The sequence below is a fragment of the Neolamprologus brichardi genome, chromosome 4 (genome assembly GCF_056152115.1).
Source record: "Neolamprologus brichardi isolate AB-2024 chromosome 4, ASM5615211v1, whole genome shotgun sequence".
Taxonomy (NCBI): Eukaryota; Metazoa; Chordata; class Actinopteri; order Cichliformes; family Cichlidae; genus Neolamprologus; species Neolamprologus brichardi.
This window is the reverse complement of record NC_142107.1, coordinates 19,638,623-19,660,661: the sequence shown is the minus strand read 5'-3', so window position 1 is coordinate 19,660,661 and position 22,039 is coordinate 19,638,623. Positions and strand designations below refer to the sequence as shown.

Here is a 22,039-nt window from a genome sequence, read left to right as displayed (position 1 = left end):
CTGTTTCCATGAACGGTGTTACGATGCTGCTGTGTTCAGCTTCTTTTTGTTGTACAATCCAGATTGAACTGCCCCAGCTAATAGATTTTAAATGACAGTTGCTTTAACTAAAATTAATGATTCATAAAACAAGAGAAAACTCCCAGGCAAATCCAATTTGAAACAAAGAAACAGTACAGCGTAGTGGCTACAGTAACACCCTAAAATAGCTATAGTTTCCCCTAATATTTTACATTTTGTTTCAAAGAAGAAACACCTTTGTGTAAATCAGCATGCTGTTAAATGTTTTGCACGGTTATTGTTACCAAGCAGAACAGATGCTGTTTTTGGTGAAGTTAGTTTCTAGTGAATGTCACCATAGAATTGTGGGTACTTGAGGCTGCTTTGCTGTGACTGCAAAGATGACTAAATTTTGCTGTCATGACTGGATATATATTAAGGTTATATTGCTTCTGCATACATCTGTTAAAGGTTCCTTGGTTAACAACAACATATAAACCAGTAATAGAGTACATAGTCCAGGTTGGCTTGCAGTCTGTGTTAATGATTTATTTATTTTTTGGTTATTGTTCTGCAAACAAAAAAAATGCTAATGGCACAAATAAATCTCACACCTGTGCAGGATATGTTGTGCTTCACAAACATTCTTAATGGAGAGTGTAATGTGACAATTTTAAGCTAATTGTTCACTCTGAATTATTGCTTTTATGAAACCCTGCATCAGTCCTAATAATGTGCTATGGCTAAGTATTTAATTTCTTTACAAATTGGAAAATGTAAAAAAAAAAAGATGTGTACTGCCTTTACATGAATCCTTTCAATAATCTGTTACACTTTGGGACTTGCTAATCCTCTCTATCTCACAGTTGGACTTTATCTGTCTCTTGCACTTCCCCGTAGCAGCAACAAAGACTCATTTTTTTTCGCCCTCTAGACCTCTAATCGGTCAATTTACCGGATAAAACTGGGAGTCGGAAACAAGGAAAATTAAGGCTGCAGTCCTCCGAGCTGCTGCTTGGCCCATAACTTGCTTTGTTGGCTTCAGAACAAAATGTCTTTGAAGGCAGTTGCTTGTAGCACTGTTCTCTACCACTGAGCAGTTAAAAATTGCTGCAGTAGAGGGACATTTCTGTTCCAAATAGAAATAGGCCAGAAATTGAGTTTTGAAAGCTACTTTGTGAAGCAACTGCCGACTCATTGGTATTGATCAATAACCCTAACAAACCCCTGTAGAGAAAATGCTCAGATTTATGCTCTAACTAGTATTTCTATGGTGGGCTTGTAAACCCGGATTTATCAGGAAATTTAAACAGAGAAAAATTGATTAAAGAGGCAGTAATGTAGCAGAGGTAATCCATACAAATAAATACAGATTAAGGTCTTGCTGAAATCCAACTAAAAGTGTTTTTAGCAAAAGAAACGGTCATACAGTAGTAACTATAGATATTGTAGAGATGAAGGAACAATATGAAATCATAAATTATAAGATACATGCATTAAATGACTCCTTGAACATAGAATCAGATAATACCTACAGCCGGTTTAAAAAGTGTTTACCAATAGTTCGTCAGTGTTAAGTGTACTTTGGGGAACTTAGTCGTTAGAAGCAATAAAAACTATCAGCCTGCTTAAAGAGCAAATGCATGCTCAGATCATTGTGCATGATACTTTATTTCGCTACTATAGGCAGTAAACCTCTCATATCTAGAGACTAAATCCAATCCACTCACTATGAGTCATGGCATCTCTGAGCAGTTGACAGAAATGATAGCTGAGGGAGCCTGCAATTATGGATCAAGCCTTTTCTCATATAAAGTTTATTTATTGATAGAATTCTAAATGAGGAAAAACCCTATGTAAATATAAGGTGGTGTGGGTGTGGGTGTGGGGCGGGGGGGGGGGGGGGGGGAGTCTTTCTGTAACACGGGGAAAGTGAGTGATAGAAGTTCTAACAGCACAATGATGCACAATGATTGTTGCATTGTGCTATCTTTGAAATAAGTGCTTCTGACAAGAAAAGCACGTGTCAGAAGTTCAAACAACGGTTACATAACTGAAAAAGAACGTGAAAAAGTGAAACAGAGAGGTCAAACTTAAAGAGCCCTTTTTCCCACTCTTCATTGTGGTTACTTGCTACAACATCTCACTGGAAAGATCCAAATAACAGCACTGTTGACTTTGTTCTCACATAGAGACACACTTGTGAGAAAGTGCAGAGAAGAGCCTTGCTGAATGGCATGTGAAGTTAGTTCTTCAAGCCGTCGCAGGCTGACGAGAAAGATGAAGACAGATGGTTGGAGAGTGTACAGCAGAGATGGGCAGACTGATGACACATGAAAGTCGGCAGCAGTTTCTCTTTGCTCTCAGCGGATCACTGTGGTCTTGGTGGGGGGAACAAAAAGTCTGACCTTTTTCAGCTCTTAATGCATACATAAGATGAGTATTCAAGCTATGATAATCACGAACCGTTATAATAGAGATGTGTTTACAATAAATTACATCACTGTGACTGAATAGCACAGTTGTTTTAAGTATTTTCTCAGCTTCTGTGCCCTTTTGTTTAAGATCCAGCGTGGTTCTTCTAAATCTTCATCTGTTTTATTCTTCCATCCATCCTTACTTCTTCACTAAATGCTAATTTCAACCCCATTTGAGAGATTCGTTTTTGGACTGATAACATATTGTGCAGAGCGTAATGAGGCTACCTGAAATCATTCAAATTTGTAGAAGAAAAATCCTTTTTTTAGTGATAACTGAAGCTTTGCCAGTTAAAATGAATGTGTTTTCATTCTTGGTTGATTGTAAAGCTGTATCATTTAATAAATGTATTACTCCCAGAATAATATTTTTCTTGTTCCTCAGCCTTTATGCTTGATTTGAACCCAAGCCACTTGATCCTTGGGAAGTCACTGTCCTAGTTTTCTCTGCGTCTTTTTTCACAGATTTTTACTGAATGCTGCTTCTAAACAAGATTCTCCCTGCCTTTTAAATGTGCCCACACACGGCTTCATTTCACAGCTAGAGTGGTTGTACAGTTTTTTTTTCCACCATGCATTTTTCCCCCAAGAATAAATTAGTTATGAGGAAAATTGAAGATGGTGTGAGGTGCGATTAGTGCAATGAATATGCAAAACGAAATCTTAAATTCACTTTTTTCAAAGACATCAAGTAGCCCAGTAAAAATAAAAATAAAAAAATCACACGTTTTTAAGCATGTTCCTTAATTTTAATTTTTTCTTTAATTTAAATGTGATGCTCATTAACACCTCTCTGAGCGGTTACAGTGAGGGGTAATTATTATACTTTTATGATAACAGCTTTCTAAGGCGGAGACACATTACCCACCGAGATGAGCTGAATTTAAAAGTATGGCACATCTACCAGGGTGAAACATACATTTAAACAATTTTATTAATTTTGGAGGTCAGCTGACTTATTCATCTTATTCCAGTCATGTCTATTGTAAGCATCACTAGTTCTACTATTCAACATCTGTAGAATATGCATCTTAAATATTTAAATTAGTGTTGTCAGCGTTAATCTCGTTAAAATGACGTTAACGCCATGACCGCATTAACGCAGCAAATCTCCGTTAGCGAGTTAGTGCGGATCGCCAGGTGCGTGGTGCTGCACGGCGCTAATGCGTGGCGTTAACGTTATTTTAACGAGATTAATGCTGACAACACGAATTTAAAGGTTTCTGAAATACAATACAGTTTTAAATAATAAACTGCAGTTTTGCATGAATCCAAGAGGAGAAAAACTCATAGTTTTTATATAGATTGTATTTCACAATGAGATAATGTCAACATTTGGTCAGTTAAATTCTATTTTTCATAATTACAGGTGAGCTCGGGTGAATTGTGCATCTGAGACTTTTTAATTTTTATTTGAGATGATAAAATTTCAGCACTGAATAATTAAAACCTTTTTTTTTTCATCATTTTGAAATTAAGTTAAGTAAACTTAAAATGAAGAAATTTATTTTCAAGGTCTCATTGACTGAGGTAATGGTGATCCTGCTTTACTCCTTTGTCTGAAATAGATGACGGGCTAAAGTGAAAGGATGGACAAATTACCCCAAAATGATTGTAATGGTGATCCTAGTGACAGTGATGGTTTTTGCACCGTGACGAAAGGTTTCTTTTGTGTGTGGGTTTTTAAAAATCAATTTTTTGCGATAATAAGATATACCAGTCAAGACCCAAAGGACTGAAGTTATTCCACGAAACATAAATTAAATACGTAGAGTCTAACTTCTCAGAATAATACTTTTAAAAAATGCTCGTGCTCTGCACATTAATTAAGCTGACATTTGTGGCTGATTTGCTGGAGGAGATAAAAATAAAATTTTCCAGTTATTTCTAAATCATTTCTGCAGTGTAGTTTCCATTACCTTTATTTCCACTATTTTAGCAGTCTTTTTCTTCTGGGTTGCCTAGACACTGTAAGTGCAGGTGATCAAGAAATGGCATATTTAACATTTCCATGGAAATGCACGTCTGCCAGTACAGGATGTTATTTTTGTCTAGTTCTATAAGAAAACCCATTATTTGTTTAATTTTATTAAAGTTTAATATTTGCTCCTGAATTGCATTTAAATGTACACTTAAACCCTCCTGTCCCAGAAGGTTTGACGTAAATAATTCCCAATAAGAATAAAATTGGCATTCGATTTTAGTATGTTGTTAAAATGACTTTTTGTCTCTCTGGGGTCTTAATGCCATATGAGCTAGTTAAAATGACATATTTTTTTCTTTTTTAGGCTTATAATAACCATTTATTCTAGGATGTGTAGAGAATATATAGGGAGATGACAATGTAGGGACCAGGATGAACTTCTCTCAGGCACACAGGGACAGAGGACACACAGAAAGTCAGTGAGAGGACTGTCTGCTGTGCTAATACAGAGTGAGAGCAGAACAGAATTATTTGTGTCACGTCTTTTGAAATGTCACCTATAATCTGTGTTTACTGCTAAGACAGAAATATGATACATTGACTCAGTGGAAATGATTTGCAGACTTCATTGTTTTTGCAGCTCATTAGTGGATGTTGAGTATCACCGACAGAGACACAAAAAGCATGACCAGCAACGCGTTTTATACGTGGGAGCTTGTACAGTAACTTTTTTTAACAGATTGTCTTAAGTGTTATCTGTCTGTTTTGTGTAGTGCTTGTACTTACTGCTCCTCTAACTGCCTCAAAAGCTCACTTTCACACCTGTCTTTGAATGGAGCTGTGAGATTTAAAGATGTCTTTGATGGAGACAACAGTCTAAAAGGAAATGTGAGCACTTTTTTTTTTAGTATGAAAGTGGTAAACAGAGGTAGGAAAAGTGATGGTTGACAAAACAAAAAAAATGTATGAGCAACGTAAATGACGAGGCGTTACGAAGAGGGGGGAGAAGCAAACCTCCTCACAGCTCAAAGCACTCTGTTCTGCCTCCTGCTGCTGCCTGGCAGTCTGTCAAGGTGTGCATTGAACGGAGGAGAACATTCATGAGTAGAACGAATAGAAATGCGACTTGCGTGTGTGCCCTAAACATGAAGCCCAAATGTTGGGATGCTGGAGGCCAATTAGAGGTTCTTTTCAGGTTTTTTTCACTTGAGAAAAATGATTCTTCTCCACTTGTCTGTCACCTGCTGTGATGAAGCAGTTTCACTCCTTAAGCAGTGTCTCCGCTCTGTGGGTGAAGAGCTCAAACATCTCTGACTACTTTGCCACACTCTTGCAGGCTCTGCTGTTCAACTGTCTTGTTGAGAAGTTGGTTACCACCACTTTATGTCACCCGCACATGACATCACACATGTTTTCATGTGTGTGCGTAAATGTCACGACCCGTTAAAGTGAGTATATATGATGGTTATTGGTGATGGAGGGAGCGTGGGGTGTTGGAAGGTCACCGCTTTGATGAAAGCACTGTCCTTTTGGCAGAATGTGACTGTTTAATGTCACCCAGGGAGTGTAAATAGACAGATCTGCATTTGTGAATGAGCTTCTGTGCGTGCATATTTGTCTGTACTGTGGCATTTATATCTTCAAAAGACATGCGTGCCGTCACATGATCAGGGAGGCACTTTGACATTTTTTGCTTCTTTCCAACCGTCAAAATAAATCAGTTCAGTTACTTCACAGATTTTTTTTAATTCCAACTCAGTTACAACCACAATACAAGAGCCCATGTGTAAGCTGCCGATTTGTTTTCTTTTGCTGCAACGATCGTGATGAATGTTAGGATTCCCAGTCTTGCTTTCATAAGAAACGTAGCCTTGTTTGAGGTGTGACGCACATGTAGAAACCTTTTATGCTGCAAAGCGGATTGATGTGCTTGGGGAAAAAACACCCGACTCAATGAAGAAAAATAAAACACAGAGGACACTGTTGACTTGAGGTTGTTGATCCAAAGCACTGGTGTACCTCTGGAGAAAGCAACCAACTTCTGAGACTCAAACACTCCTGCACACAATCCTCATATGCTTTATAAATGCCAGCCAATCAAAGTCACTTTCATGTGGAGACAGCTGTTCCAATCCTACTTCTAGTTTGGTCTCTGGAAAGCTGTACTTTAAACCTCTGGAGGAAGCAACCAACTTCTGTTTCAGACTCACTTGAATCGTTAGTGATGAGAGCTGAAAAATAGCAGCCCTGATCCAAAAGGTCCAGAGGTGCATGAAAAGATGACCGTGAAATTGAGATCAGGCACATTTAATCAGTTTGTATCAAGTAGCAGAGAAGATGAGTAAAGAGATCATCACCAAAGGTATAATCTGATATTATGTGAAAATCAGAGTCTGGTTTGTGCTATCCATCTTGAAGATCTAAAAAGTAAAAATGACCCAATAGAGATGCTAAATCAGAGTCACAGTCCATTACTGGTTTGAGATATTTCACCTAAAAGCTAAAATGTTGGAAATGATCACCAAAGGGAGTGAGTTTTGTCGTTTGGCTCTCGGCGAAGGCAGTCGCACTTTTTCTCCTCTCCTCCTTCCCCTTATCTTCCCTGCTTAGCCTCTTGTGTCCTTGTCTTGTCTCGTGTGTATTACTTTTCCCTGGAACACTCTCTCACAGTCTGTTCTCTAAACCTAAAAGAGAATTATGGATTTGATCAACTGGTCTCTGACTGCTATTGTGACACCCTTTTCTCAATGAGAAGTCTGGGCTCGGGAGAGCCCGAGTCCCCAAGAGGGACTTTCCCTGCCGGATACACGATGGACAGGTGGCAGAAATGGAGGATCGTGTGCCTGGCGGGACTGTCGATCGAGGACGCTGAAGATATCTACCTATTCAGAACCATGATAACAGGGTTCTTGCTGATCGGAGCTGGCTTGGCCCTGGCTTATCGGAGAATTAAGAAAGCGGAACCGGCTGTTCAAACCCCCCCCAAGGCTGCCCGCTGGGATTGAAACGATGGGACGAGGCGCGACTTCTCAGAACGGGCTCATTGATGGCAGCATGGTTAAGACCTTGGAGACGCTTACAGCTGCCGTGAAGACTCAGAATAACACCTCCGAGCGTATACTGGGTTACATCAAGGAGAGGCCTGCTCAAAATGACACCTTTGAGCGAAAGTTGGATTACATCGCAGAACAGCTCACTGCAGTTGTGAGTAGGGATGCACCGATACCGATACCGGTATCGGGTATCGGCCTCGATACCACATTTTCTAAAGTACTCGTACTCGTTAAAAGTCCCCGATACCGAGGACCGATACCACGGTCTGAGACCTGTCTATGTTTGAGCGGCATGTAAGGGGTTAATCACAGGCGCCGAGTGCCCGCCCCCAGGCCCCGGCTGCATCTCAGAGCTGGGAGAAGGCGAGGCGAGACAAGTCAGCCGTGTGGAACTATTTCAAAGTGAACGAAGACGCGAAAACAAAGGCGGACTGCAAATTGTGCTCAGCGAAATTGCCCAGAGGAGGCTCAAAAGGTAGCGCATTTAACACAAGTAATTTAATCAAGCACCTAAAATCCCAACACGACAACGAGTACAAAGAGTTTACCCACGCTTATTTACCCACGCTTATTAGCACAGAGGAGCATAGCTGATGTTATAGCAGTGGGACGGAAAATAGTTGGGCATTTTAAACATTCCGCCTTAGCCTACTCCTGCCTCGAGGACATTCAGGGACAGCTCAGCCAGCCAATAAAGAGACTGCAGCAGGACGTACCGACGCGCTGGAACAGCAGGTATTACATGCTCCAGTCCCTCATTGAGCAGAAGCGAGGGCTGGGCGTGTCCGAGCACGAACTCCCTGACTATCTCACCGCTCACCAATGGGCTCTTATGGAGACGACTGTTGCCATCCTCACCCCCTTTGAGGAACTAACTAAAAAAGTGAGCAGCTACGACGCGCTAGCCTCTGATGTCATCCCAGCTGTGACTGTGCTAGTGAGACTTCTAAACAGAGAAACAGACGAGGACCACGGCGTCAAGACAATGAAAGCAACCTTACTGGCAGCTGTCAAGAAGCACTTCAGTGACCCACTATACTTCATCTCCACCATACTCGACCCAAGGTAAAGTCTGTGTGCTATAGGTATTTAATGAGTATAGCTACAGTACTAAATGTAAGATTATTTTACATCTGAAATATTATATATTTGTAACTAAAATACACAAATACAAATGTATGCAATATATATAATATGAAATACATTTTCCTTATTACTACCAGAAAGTCAAATGGCTGGCATTTGTCACAGTGGTTATGGGGAAACTAAAATCAGTCCTATTTTTCCACATATTAATACATTTATGAATTTTGTGCAGGTATAAAGATCGCTTCTTCTCTAACAACAATGCTCCAGAGGCCAAGCTGCACCTGAAGCAGGAGCTGCAGATGATGTCCAGAGCTGAGGCAGAGGGGAGTCGGGCAGAAGCTGCAGAACCTCCTGCTAAACTGTTCCTCAAGGCCCAGGCCAGCACTAGCAGCAGTCTGGACACTGTATTTGACGAAATCGCTAAGGAGCAGCCCCAGGCAGCACAGCCGCTGGCAGCAGGTGCTGCCATTGAGCTCGACACATACCTCGGAGAGGCCCCGAGCCCTCGTGAAGACAGTCCTCTTAAGTACTGGGGTGTCAACAAAATCAGGTTCCCCACTTTGGCTAAAATAGCCCATAAATACCTCTCAGCCCCATGTAGCAGTGTGGAAAGTGAAAGGCTTTTTAGCTCAGTGTCACACATTATAGATGAAAACAGAAACAGTCTGACTGCTGATAATGCAGAAAAGCTACTTTTCTTAAAGAAAAACCTGCCACTCACTTTTTCTCTCCATTAAGTGAGTCATCTTAGACTTGATGTTAATACCTCAGTTGCACTGACTGCCACAGTTCTATGTCGGTGGATGTTGTTATTTTATTCAAATATTGTGCACTAAATGGCAAAGATGTTTATTAATGCCCCTTGTGTTGTCCAAAGCGGCAGAGTTTACAATAAACTGAAAAAAATACTTGAGTTGCACTGTTTAAATTTTTGTTAAATTATAGGACTAAAGCTGTTACCTGTAAATTTAAATCATGTTTTCATTAAGTACTCGGTATCGGCGAGTACTGAAATGCAAGTACTCGTACTCGTACTCGTTTCCAAAAAAGTGGTATCGGTGCATCCTTAGTTGTGAGTTCTCAGAATCTGCTATCTGAGCAAAAGAATGACAACACCACGGAACGGAAGTTTGATACCATCATGGGGAAGCTCGCGGTTCTCCAACGGGAGATTGAGAGAATGTGATGTCTGTGTAGTGTGTGTAAGGTCGGGGGCGGGTTCATTCCACTGCAGGGCAACCTGCCACTGCATGTGGCGAATAAAATTTGAACTTGAACTTGAGTAAAACGTTTGTCACCATCTATCCCCTATTTAAAAAATATTCCTTTTTCCAGTCTTTACAGAGTAATTGAACAACCTACACTGTTATTGACATTCGGGAAGTTCGTCAGGACATGGTGATAGTAAGGATTAGCAAGTGGAGGTCACTGTTACTGAAACTCATATTTAACCACCAAAGCTGTTCTGGCTTTAGATAATATATTATGTCTGTTGCCTCTCAGTCGATGTGTCAGGCCAACAGTTTGCGAGAATAGACTTCCTAAAAAACGACTGGTTTAGTGTTAAATTTGGGGAGACCATATGAGAGTCCCATACATTCTATTTTCCTAAATTGCTTCATTTGACCAAAACTTTTAAAAGGTGTTACTAATTTTCTGGCAGCATGGTGGTTAGTGGTCACTGTTGTGTCACAGCAAAAAGGTCCTGAGTTTAATTCCACCATCAGGCTGGGGTCTGTCTGTTTGGAGTTTGCATGTTCTGCAGAATAGGTGTGAATGTGAGTGCGAATGGTTGTCTCTGTCTGTGTATTAGCCCTGAGACAGGCTGGCGATTTGTCCAGGGTGTACCCTGCCTCTCGCCCTTACACAGCTGGGATAGGCTCCAGCTCCCTCCGTGACCCTGAAAGGATAAGCGGAAGAGAATGGATGGATGGTGCTTATTACTCCCAGTGTGTCTGTTTTGTTGGCTAAAGTATATTTTTTTTTTACTTTAACATTCCTCTGTCTTGTATGGATCGCAATAAAACTCAGCCAGTCCACACATGTATTCTAGTCATGCAGTGGATGAGATCTCACCCAAGTCTTCTGTCACATTTTTCATTTTCTTTTCATTTCCCCCCTCCATTTGGTTTTGTGTTCACAACAACTTTTTACTTCGTTTTATCAGCGGCTGCCTGCCAGTTTTAAGCTGCTGAAGTATATTTTTCAATTTTGGTTCCCTTGGTTTCATCCATATTTATGTTCCCTCCCAACTAACTGACTGATGAGGTGTGAGGACAGTAGAATGTGAGTTCCTGTCAACAGCAGCATAAGAATTTACTGACTTCCACACTAACTTGGAAGTAATTTAAATCTGCATGTGACAGTTTGCTGTTTTGATTGCAATCAGGGTAAATGTGTGCGACTATCCATAAGATGCATTATATAGCAATTAGGCTAATTGCAGTTTAATAAATATGAAATATGCGCATAGACTACAGAATGTAAAAGAACTACACAGCTTTGGACTTGAAGTCTGTAATCAAGGACAAAGAATTTAGTTGTTTCGAATAAAGAAGGGATTACAAACTGTTTCATAGATTAACATAAGTACAGCAATACTCAGCACATTTATGAGCCTAATATGGGGAGATTTATGCTTAAACAGCTACATATTAAACAATGGAGAATTAATCCAGGCACTCGGTGCAAAGTAATGTTTAATTTCGGGTTAATCTTAGAAACACGCTGAAACAACTGTGAAAATAATAGTTGGCATAAAGCCTCCAGCTTGTGATGTACAAGCAGACAACTCAGACCTTTACAGGCAAGCCGAGGTCGCCAGCTGTGGCAGAAAACTGAGTGTCGACAGCTTCTTTGATGGCTGTTTCAAGGTTTGACAGGGTGTATGACTCAGATCAGAACAGAAAAGATTATTGCATCAAATGGTTATACATCTCTAGTAAATGGGATGTTAAAAAGAGCACAAGCAGAAGACTGAGAGTGTTATTTTGCTGGCTGCTGCCAGATTTTTTTCTGAACTCTCGACTGGGGGCTGAAACTATTACTGAGAGCCTCAGTGACACATTTGATTGATCATTATAAAGCACAGCCATCCTCCTCAGCATGATGCTGCTACTCTTCTATGTCTCATGAAGATTAATAATGCAGTAGTAAGAAGAGCCATGATCTCTCATTAGTGCACGTATGCATGTATATGCATGCAAACAGAGCTGTGGACGTTTTATTAGCAAATTAATCTATGGATAATTACACTAGCTGTCAGGGTCATTAGTAGTCCTCCAGCCTGTCTCATTAATGCTGTGCAAAAATTACGCCTGTATGATGCTAATCTCTCTCTCTTTGTTAAATCTCTCTCAAGCTACTTGCACTTAGTGTGTAAAACTGCACACAGAACCACTTGTAGGACAACTTTTCAGCATCTAAGGTTGTAATTGGTGCTTGTTGAGTAAATGTTAAATAATTAAAACAGTAGTTTAGTAAGTAATTTTTGGTGGAGCCCCCATCAAGGAATGCAAGAAAAAAGCTGTACAGAAATGTGGGGCATCCACAGAGGAAGCAAAAGGCTCTGCCCTGTTTTAACTGTAATGACACAACTTAATTGCTGTGATAAGCGGGGGGACAAATTAATTTATGCTCCAGAGCAACTGCTGCGCTCAATCTGCTGCCTCACTTTAGCCATTTTCCTAGTTTGATATATGCAACTCACTTTTTTCCCCCTTTGATGTCAAAATTGAGAATACATAAAAAGGTGGATTTTAGTGTGGGAGCATCCTGGAAAATTGTGATTGCAATATCAATATGTGGTATCCTGTATGGTCAAAATGTCTCTTTAATCAGTGATTCATCAGCTTTGACCACCAGGACTTAATCTTTGGTCACAGATCAGTATGTGAGATCACCAAGCACCAGTTCAAAGCTTTGGTGACCTAAATCATTTTAATAGAAAATGTTCTCAATATGACATCTACTGTGACCCATAGGCAAAATTAAATAATTTTAATAAAGCAAGGAAAAAGTCTGCAGCACCAGACACACCAAACTTTGGAGTCTGGTTACCAAAAAGTTTAATAACACCGAGTGTTATACCTATTTCATAACATGTATCTATTGTAATACTGTACCGGTTGTAGTAGGTGGCCAGTGAACACACGAAGTAGCTTTCAAAGAATAGTGCGAGTTGGAGCTTTGACCCAGAACACGGTGCTCTAGGGGGGAAGAGGTAATGTATGTGTGCATGTTTGTTTTAAATTTTCAGTGAAAATGTCATTTTTTGTTATGAATCAAGTGTTCAAGCATACACATTATCTGTTGAGACCCTGTAAAAAATCAGATTTGCTGTTGTTTCAGCGTTTGTTTCTCTTACTGCTGGGGATCTGGTCTTTTGGAACTATAAATACAGTCAGTGTTAGTTTGGATGCCAAAATTTGGATGCTGAATGGCCCATCTCTGCAGTCCATGCAGTCACAGCTTTCTAATTCAAATCTCACACACAAGTCTTTGGCATCACATCTGCTCTTCATCCATCCATCCATTCGCTTCCGCTTATCCTTTTCAGGGTCGCTGGAGCCTATCCCAGCTGTCATAGGGTGAGAGGCGGGGTACACCCTGGACAGGTCGCCAGTCTGTCGCAGGGACAGACAACCATTCGCACTCATATTCACTCGCACATTCACACCTAGTGGCAATTTGGATTATCCAATTAACCTATCCCCACAAGCTGCATGTCTTTGGACGGTGGGAGGAAGCCGGAGTACCCGGAGGGAACCCACGCAAACACGGGGAGAACATGCAAACTCCACACAGAAAGACCCCGGCCTGATGGTGGAATTGAACTCAGGACCTTCTTGCTGTGCGGCAACAGTGCTAACCACCATGCCACCGTGCTGCTATCTGCTCTTCATTCACAGTATTTTATCCCAGTGTGGTGCTTTTCAGATTTTGTACCTCACTTTCTTGTCTTCTTCCTCGGACTATTTCTTATGTTGCATAAAATTGATGTGTAGTGTTCACTTTATTGATAGCATTGCCATTAATTCTGCAGACAGGTCCAATTCCCTGTCTGATCACGTATTGATCAGTTTTCTGTGTGGGGGGGAAAGTAGTACAGAATCGGGTTCAGGTCACTTGATTTGTACACACAGGCAGATTTGGTCCGGTGACTCACTTGCACATATTTTAAAGCAAACACAGTCAACAGATACGTGTAGTGTTTTATTAAACAGTAGAACAGGAAAGCAGGAGGCTGAAGAGTCAAATTGGGAGGTGAACAGGGAAGGAGGATGGCTTGAAGGAGAAAAAGCAGATGACATCAAGTGGGTTGGTACGCTTGCAACTGCAAGGTGAGGTGAAGCAGAGACAACATTGGCACAAGAAGAAATCCGGCACTTGACAATGGGAAGATTGAGATAACTAAGAGGAGCCGTGACACCTGCTGATGTTAGTAAGGAATAGGGAGTAATAGTCACGTACAAGAAAAAAGACAGAAACAGGGAGCGGAGAAACAGAAACACTGAAGAACAGCAAACCTTATGTATATGTGTGTGCTTCTAGGGCCAGAAATATGACTACACTGAGTTATGTGATTTGGCATCCTTAAGTTAGGCATAATAACTTATTGATATATTGATATTGATTAGTTATTGACATTTATAAGTTGTTTTAATTAGCCACGATGCTCACTGCTGCCACGTTTATAAGGAGCTCGTTTTCTGAAACCCTATTGGAATTTGATCCCTTGATGTCTGAGTATAGACTCATAATTACACATCCAGAAGACACAGACAAACAGTTTGAGTAGGGATTTATTTTGGAAGTGCTGCCTTCTTCTCCCCTTGTTGACTGCAAACATTACAAAGCTATAATAAACACTGAGGTGAGGCTGGCGTCTTCAGCAGTCCCTGTGCAGCACTTGCTGTCAGCAGGTGGAGTGTGTTGAAATGAGACTCTGGGGGATCTGGGTGGATCTGTGCTACTGCAGGGCATCAGTCACACTGTGGAATCAGCAGCACATTCCCCATCCGGCGCCTCCAGCCTGTCAAGGTGTCTGTGCTCCTAATTCCTGACTTCAGATCCAGCTCTTACGGGCCCGAATACAGCGGGGAAAGTCTCGCCTTGGCTCATTTTCTCGCAAACTGCGCTGCTGTGTGAGAGGATTTAGCAGGGTTTTTTTCTTCTTCTTTTTTTTGGCAGGGTAACAGCGGAGAAGAAAGCTGTCTCTGGCAAAGGTGATGGTTGCCGTGTGCAATAGAAAATGAAAGGCTTAGTTTGTTTTCGTGCATCTCACCCAACCATCTGATCACAGCATGCAACAGCTTTTGTTATCTTTTGGGCTAAATGCATTAAGGATGTGCAGAGCATTCCTGGTTGCTATGCTGAAAGCAGTTGGTTCAGACAGTCATTTATATCAACCCCAAGATTTATCTCTCTTAAGAGAACAGGAGGGCTGGCACAAAGGCTAATTTTTAAGCAGCAAGGTCATCTTCATTTAATAGCACTTAACCACCGTGCTGTCATCCTGATCCGCTGCAATCTTTTAAAGCTTCTTAATGTTAATTGGCTATTTAGATTTATATCCCCTGTGTTCGTAGGTGTAGGGGAAACTTTGTAAAACCTTGACTATGTTAGGGAACAAGTATTTATTTTTATTTTTAAACTTTTCCTTTTGCTTTAAAACTTGTGAACCACCCACACTTCAATAGATCCAGTTCTGACCTTCTTGGATATCTTTTAAAATGATTGTTATTGTTGTTTTTTCACAGAGTGCTGCACTTTGTGTAGGCTGAGACCTTGTCCTGTTTTACACTGATATTATGAATAAGAGTTCTTGTCTGGTGCCTCTTTCTCTGATTTTATATAATCTTTATGATTTTTCAATACAAAGAATTTTATTTTTTGTGGTGTTACATGCATATATGTAATGTAGAGCCATTATATTTTAGTATAGGATTTGAGAGGGAGTATGCTGGAGCAAGCTCATCTTGCCAGTTACTGCCATAGGCTGAGAGGAGGGATACACCCTGGACAGGTCACCAGTCTGTTAAAAGGCTACGATCAAAGATTTAGAGGATTAGTAAATCAATCAGCTTTTCTCACTTAGAAGCTTGGTGTTATATTTAAAGACACAAGATAAGCATGTTTCAGCTTTTGGAGTTCATGCTGTTGTTAAAAATATTAAATCTAGTAGTTTGACTAAGGTGTTTTTGGTGCCTAAACCAAAACAGTGCATACAATCTGTAAATACCCCCCCCCCCCCCCCCCCCCCCCTTCCCACCCCAGAAAATTAAAAACAGCTCCAGCCTAGTAATGAATTTTAGGAGAGGATATTATGTGCTAGCATCAAATATCCACCCTGTTAGTTGCTAACACAGTGAGGCCAAAGGGCAACTTGGGACAAAGAGGCGATGCTCTGTAAATAAATAGTCTAAATACGCTTACACAATAAAAAAAACTATTATGTTAGACTTTTGAAGCAATTTAGACATAACTAGGGATTTAGAGCTGTACCATTCAGCCTGAAAAACTGCAATGGTTGTTCGATAAAATGTTAACTGTTTATAGCAAACAAAAAAAGTCATTTTGTCACGATCCTGGGTCTTATGACCCAGCGTTTTGAGTTTTAGTTCATTTTGATGTTTATAGTGTATGTTTAAGCTCATTAGATTTCTATGTTCATTTGCTTGTTATATTCCCCTTGTGTTTTCAACCCTTGTGTTAAGTCTCCCTTATCCTTCATATGTTTCATGTCTGTTTCTTATGTTGTCAAGTTCATGTAGTCATGTCAGTGTTTCATTGTTTCCTATTTTATTTTGAAAGAGGTCCTGTGCTTCGGTGCTCGGTTTTGCTCTTTCCCTGTGGGCGTCGTTATGTTCATGTTGTGTCTACCTTGCCCTTCTGTCCCATGTTTCAGCTCCCTATGTTCTGTCTCAGTTGCTGTTAAGTTTACATGTTTTGAGTTCAGTCAGTGTGTTTCCTGTTTTACTTTGAAGGTCCATGTTTCATGTGAGTGTTTCTAGTTTTGCTTCCCTTGTCTCGTCCAGCCTGATTACTCTCAGCTGTGCTCTCCTTCTGTGTCTCATTCCCTCGTTATCCCTCTGTGTATTTAAGCCCTGTGTTTCTCTTTATCAGTGTCGTAGTCTCCCTCATGGCTGTGTTTCCCTGTGTGTTAGTTATCTATGTCCCAGTTTAGTTTAGTTATATTTTTTTGGTCCTTTCTGCAATAAAGCAGCTTTTTGAGTTTAATTTTGTTGTCGTGAGTTTTGCGTTTGGGTCCTTCTCCTGCCTGTACACAGCCGAAACATGATACCTTTAATACATTGTGAAAATGCAGAGCATTATACGAGAGCCTTTTCACGTAGAGTAATGTCTACTCTTAATTAAATTAATAACATGTACTTAAAGCTTTATATTCTGGTCTGATTCCTTACAGTCTCATTCCATACTCAGTGACTAGCACCGTGAACAGTTATCAGCAGATATCACCATGCGCCCTTAAAACTGTATGTTATATTAGCTAGAAGGCATGGTGAGCTTTCCTTTTACTCATTAGCGAATGAATATTGGTGCAAGACAAGTCAAATAATTGCCACGTGAGAATAATTAAAAATTATTTTTAAACTCCAATGCAAATGATAAAATGTTCTTCCACAGAACTGTTTGAGAAGCTTCCCTGGCAGAACTACCCGATCACAGGTAGCTGAGTATGTCCAGTCCAGTACTAAAGAAAGACTTCCTCATGATGTTGTTTAAAATGGCTTATATTTATGTAACATGCACAAACATTTAGTTACACGCAGATGAAAAACCTAATTAGTAGATCTCTTTACTTTTATGCCGTGGGAGGAGGTTTGATGGCACTGAGCCCTGTAGGGATGAGTATAACTCAATGTAAAGCACTTCTGACGGATGAGCTTCGTTTTATGGCTTAACATGTGCATTAGAGTGGTCTTTTACAGCATGTCAATGTCCCCATCTTTAGTGAACAGGTCACTGGATAGTTTGATGAGGAGGAAAATAAATCCTGTGCTTTTTTTTTTTTCTTCCCCCAGTCAGCTGATCTCACCACGGTTGAAGAACTGTTGGCGATTTTACACCAAATAATGACTTCTTCCAATTACACCAGATTGTCAAAACAGTTACTAAGAAAACATTAAAACATCAGCTTATTTAGTTTGAGTTGTTTGTAAAGAATATAAATGATGATCTAAGACACTTATTGGCAGATAGAAGCACTTAATGCAAAACAAAATAAGCTAGCTGAGCTAGTTTTAAGGGACGTATTGCTGAACTGTGCACCAGCAACATTGTCAAATTACTCTTATGGCACTCCATCTGTCTCTTATGTAAGTAATATTATTTTTCATGTATTGCTTTACTCTGATTAGACTTTTCTGGCAGGCTGTTAGCTGAACTTGGCTCAGTGCAAGAGGTAATTAAAGCTTGAACTGAGGGTGATATCCTGCACAGCATGAACCGAAACACATTTCAGCTTAGTATTTTTGGTTACAGTGGCACATATGGTTTGTCTTCTTTCCCCCTGTGGTGAACTACCCGTGGTGTTTGATCAGGAGTAATTTTGGCTGTTTGTTTTTGATTTTGTTCAGGTTGATGGCAGATGTTTGATGTGTACATTGCTCTGCTTCCTTTTCTCAGTGTAGAGAACATTCATCCAAAATTGGATATATTTTTGATATTTTTTTGGCTCCATTTGTTTAAAACAAAGTGTAGACGTGACCTGAGACTTTATATAACTGGCACATGAGATATTTGTCGAAAAGAAATCTATTAGCTCTTCTACTGATAAAGAAAACCAGAGAAATCTCTCTTGATGGTCACTATGACACACATTTAACAGCAGTCATTAGTGTCTCTGTCTGCATCTTTCTCCCTTCTTTCCTTTGGCTATTTCCCTCTTCATTTTTCTCTCTCGGCAACAGAAAATGAACCAAAAATCCCTCATGTCTTGTGGTAAAATACATTACGCTGAGAAAAAGCTCACTGGCCATTATCGCATTGTGTCTTTAGCACTGGGATTTCACTGTCGTTGTAAAAGCTAAATTGTGTTTCAGTTTACCAGAAGGTGTCAATCTTCTTTATGTGCAACATATTTCTTGCTCACCAATTTGAGCTCAAATAGAGATAAGAAATGGCACACAACTAATGTGGTAAGTGATTTGGATTTCAGCTTAACTGTATCTGAAGACATATCATCTGTGGACTTTTTAACCTGAAAAATTCAGCTCACCTACAGAAGGCATCGTACCTGTAGCAGATGTGAGAGGAAATGTATTTTCTGTGTAACACAAAGATCTGATTCCTCTTATTGCAATGACATTTTGATAATATAGTATCGGTTATAAAAATGCGCCTTTGCTGTGCTGACATTATACATAAATGCTTCATTTGCTTAATATGGAAGTGAACACACAGAAGCAGAGTGTTTTCTGTTTGAGTAAATTGATGATAATTGGCTCCATTCGCATTTTTGTAATTGGAAGTGAATATGGGCGATCGTGGCTCAAGAGTTGGGAGTTCGCCTTGTAATCGGAAGGTTGCCGGTTCGAGCCCCGGCTTGGACAGTCTCGGTCGTTGTGTCCTTGGGCAAGACACCTCACCCGTTGCCTACTGGTGGTGGTCAGAGGGCCCGGTGGCGCCAGTGTCCGGCAGCCTCGCCTCTGTCAGTGCGCCCCAGGGTGGCTGTGGCTACAATATAGCTGCCATCACCTGTGTGTGAATGGGTGGATGACTGGATATGTAAAGTGCTTTGGGGTCCTTAGGGACTAGTAAAGTGCTATATAAATACAAGCCATTTACCATTTACGTAAGCCGATTTTACTCTCACTGTTTCTTAGGACCGGATGGAATATCAACTACGTCGACATATCGAATGCTTTAATTTTCAAAACAATTTTGTTTATGTGGCACTAATGTACAACAACAGTCAGCTCAAGGCGCTTTATATTGTAAAATACAGACCCTACGATAATGTAGAGAAAACTGCCACAATCGCACAACTCCCTATGAGGAAGCAGCTGGTGACAGTGGGGAAGGAAAACCCCTGTTTAACAGGATGAAACCTGAAACGGGCTTATTGAGAGGCAGCCATCTGCTGCGACTGGTTGAGGTGAGGAGAGGGAGACAGGACAGAAGACGCATGATTTACTGTGCAACTCTCTTGCTAATTAGTGCATGTGTTACTTTTTTGTTACTATATTTGCTTCTTCCAGATACAAGTCTTTATTCTAGTTTATTTAGAGGAAGTGAGAGATCATAAAATTGCATAAACTGTGTTAATTAGGTTTTCTAGTGAGACAACAATAGTTTACAACGTTTGTATAAGTGATCATTGCTCTGTTGTATGACCCAGTTTGTGACAAACTTTAGCTGCCAGATAGATGGCCTCACATTTGACTCTAGATTACTTTGTTTTGCAGGGGTGGTCATGGTTGGCTCAATGACTGCAAACTTCCCACATCCTGTAGCTGCAAAACAAGCCCAAACCGTCAACCGTGCACCACCAGTGTTTGTGCTGATATGCTGCGGGTTGTTGTCACTAAACATGGTGCTGTTTGTTAGGGTTAGGCAAAGATCTCCACTTTGGATTTGTTTGTCTAAAGCCCCATGTTTTGTTCACATTTAACTTGGCAAACCTAAGCCATGCTGCCATGTTCTATTTAGAAAGAAGAGGCTTTCTGCCGGCAACCCTTCCAAACAAGCTGTAGTTGTTTAGTCTTTTTCTAATTGTACTGTCATGAACTTTTAGCACACTAATTTTGCCTATAGAGATGTAGTGCTTAAATTTTTTGCAGTATTTCTCTTGGATTTTCTAAACTTGGGGTGAATCTGCAGGGACATCCACAACACCTGTATGACCCACTAGAAAACTGTCAGTAATTCTGCTTTTATAGAGGTGGTCACATTTGCTGATGAACATTTAACCAATTGCATTTGATTACTACCTGGTTGCTAGGCAGTAGGAGTGTACTTGACTTAAAGAGCGTATCACAGCCCCGTGAAAGCGTACTTTTTCACGACTGTATGTTATCTTGCTTCAGACGCTTGTGTTATTTGCTGACGAACACTATATTATATATGTGATAATGTGATGCATGTTAAAAGGCAACGCTACCGGACTAGCAACGACGTTTGCGTTGCAGTTAATTTGCTTCACTAAATAAAAATTTAACAGTCACCGAGAAAAGTACGACTTTATTAAAATGAGCTTAGAAACAACATGGGCCTTGACAACCTCCCGCCGCCACAGTGCATGTTGCACTGCACTTCATTACCATATAGAGCCGAAGAAGATGAGCGAGACTGAAAAGTTATTTGCTCTGTGTTGGAACAAACTGACACTAAAGAGAGAGAGAAAATCTGCAGGCAATTTGTACAAGATCGTGGTTGCATTTGATGCCCCGCCATCCTGTTCTCAAAAAGGCATTATGACACCAGATAAAAATAAAAATGCGGCACTGGAAAACATGTTGCTGCTCTGATTTTTATTATTTTTTTAATTCTACAGCAGAAACTCTGCTGCGCCTGTCAATTGCAAATACATTTTGCTACTGCAAAAAAAAAAGAAGAAGACAGAAAACCTCTTACAGGGGAACAGAGTGAGTTGTAAACAAATGAAATGCACGATAATACTCCCCAGAATATCAACAACGTGTGTACAGGGACTGTACAAGTTTGGATATGGATGAATACATTAATCAGCATTATCAGTAGATGTATTAAAAGCTTGACAACAAATTCAGATGCTGACTTTACAACTTCTTTGAAAACCCTCATGTATGACTGTTTGTTGTTGCCCCTAAAAAGGGAATCAGAAGCAGAGAAGCAGAGCAGGTATAGTGAAAAGGCAGTGTGCTTCAGGTATTCAGAGAACAAAAAGAATCCCAAAACAAAGAGTAGTGAGCACCAGAAGCAACCTGTGCAAACAGAACCAGGGCAGCTGGCAAATGTGAGCGGCTGGTGGACGTGCACGTGTACAAGGTGACTGATAAGAGCGGCACAGGCAAGCGATCCGTTGACTAGGGAACGGGGGAGCTGGGGACAACTGCTCGGTGGTGAGGAAAATCAGAGTCTGGAAGGACAGGAAGTATTAGAATAGGCAGGTGTGATAAGAGGCAGAGAAGCAATGAAAAATAAATGAAGGCTGCGCTTTCATCACAACAATAATAGAGTTATGTTGGCACGGTTGCAGCTGTAACCTGCAAAGAATTTATAATTGAATTTTTAATTTCAGTTTGTTTGTTCTTTCTGCTCGTCAGCAAAACTGGTCATCAAATTATTTTGTGATGATAAATTTCCAAGAACTCACATCCACACGCCTGCGTACACACACGCACACACACACACACGCACACGCACACACACGTACGCAAAAGAGTCCCGAGTCCTGAAATGAAATATTCAGAAGTCAAATTAGCCATCATGTTTCCTGTTAATTATATTATAATGGCAATAATCTTGCTAATGGCACTTTGATCCTCTTC

The 22,039-nt window shown here is 40.5% G+C and overlaps 2 protein-coding genes across 2 annotated transcripts in view; both read left to right on the top strand.

Moving 5' to 3' along the window:
* asic2 (acid sensing ion channel subunit 2) overlaps positions 1 to 22,039 on the top strand; it is a 425,453-nt gene that overhangs the window by 123,115 nt on the left and 280,299 nt on the right. The window lies entirely within an intron of this gene.
* LOC148103008 (zinc finger BED domain-containing protein 4-like) lies at positions 8,197 to 9,280 on the top strand. Its single transcript, XM_087840401.1, has 2 exons — positions 8,197 to 8,519; positions 8,773 to 9,280. The coding sequence occupies exons 1-2, from the start codon at positions 8,197 to 8,199 to the stop codon at positions 9,278 to 9,280; spliced, it is 831 nt and encodes a 276-aa protein (XP_087696527.1).

Excerpts from the sequence above, each read along its gene's own strand:
- LOC148103008 (XM_087840401.1), top strand. The coding sequence starts at position 8,197 with ATGCTCCAGTCCCTCATTGAGCAGAAGCGAGGGCTGGGCGTGTCCGAG. Across the intron at positions 8,520-8,772 it reads TCCACCATACTCGACCCAAG|GTATAAAGATCGCTTCTTCT; the intron begins GTAAAGTCTGTG and ends AATTTTGTGCAG.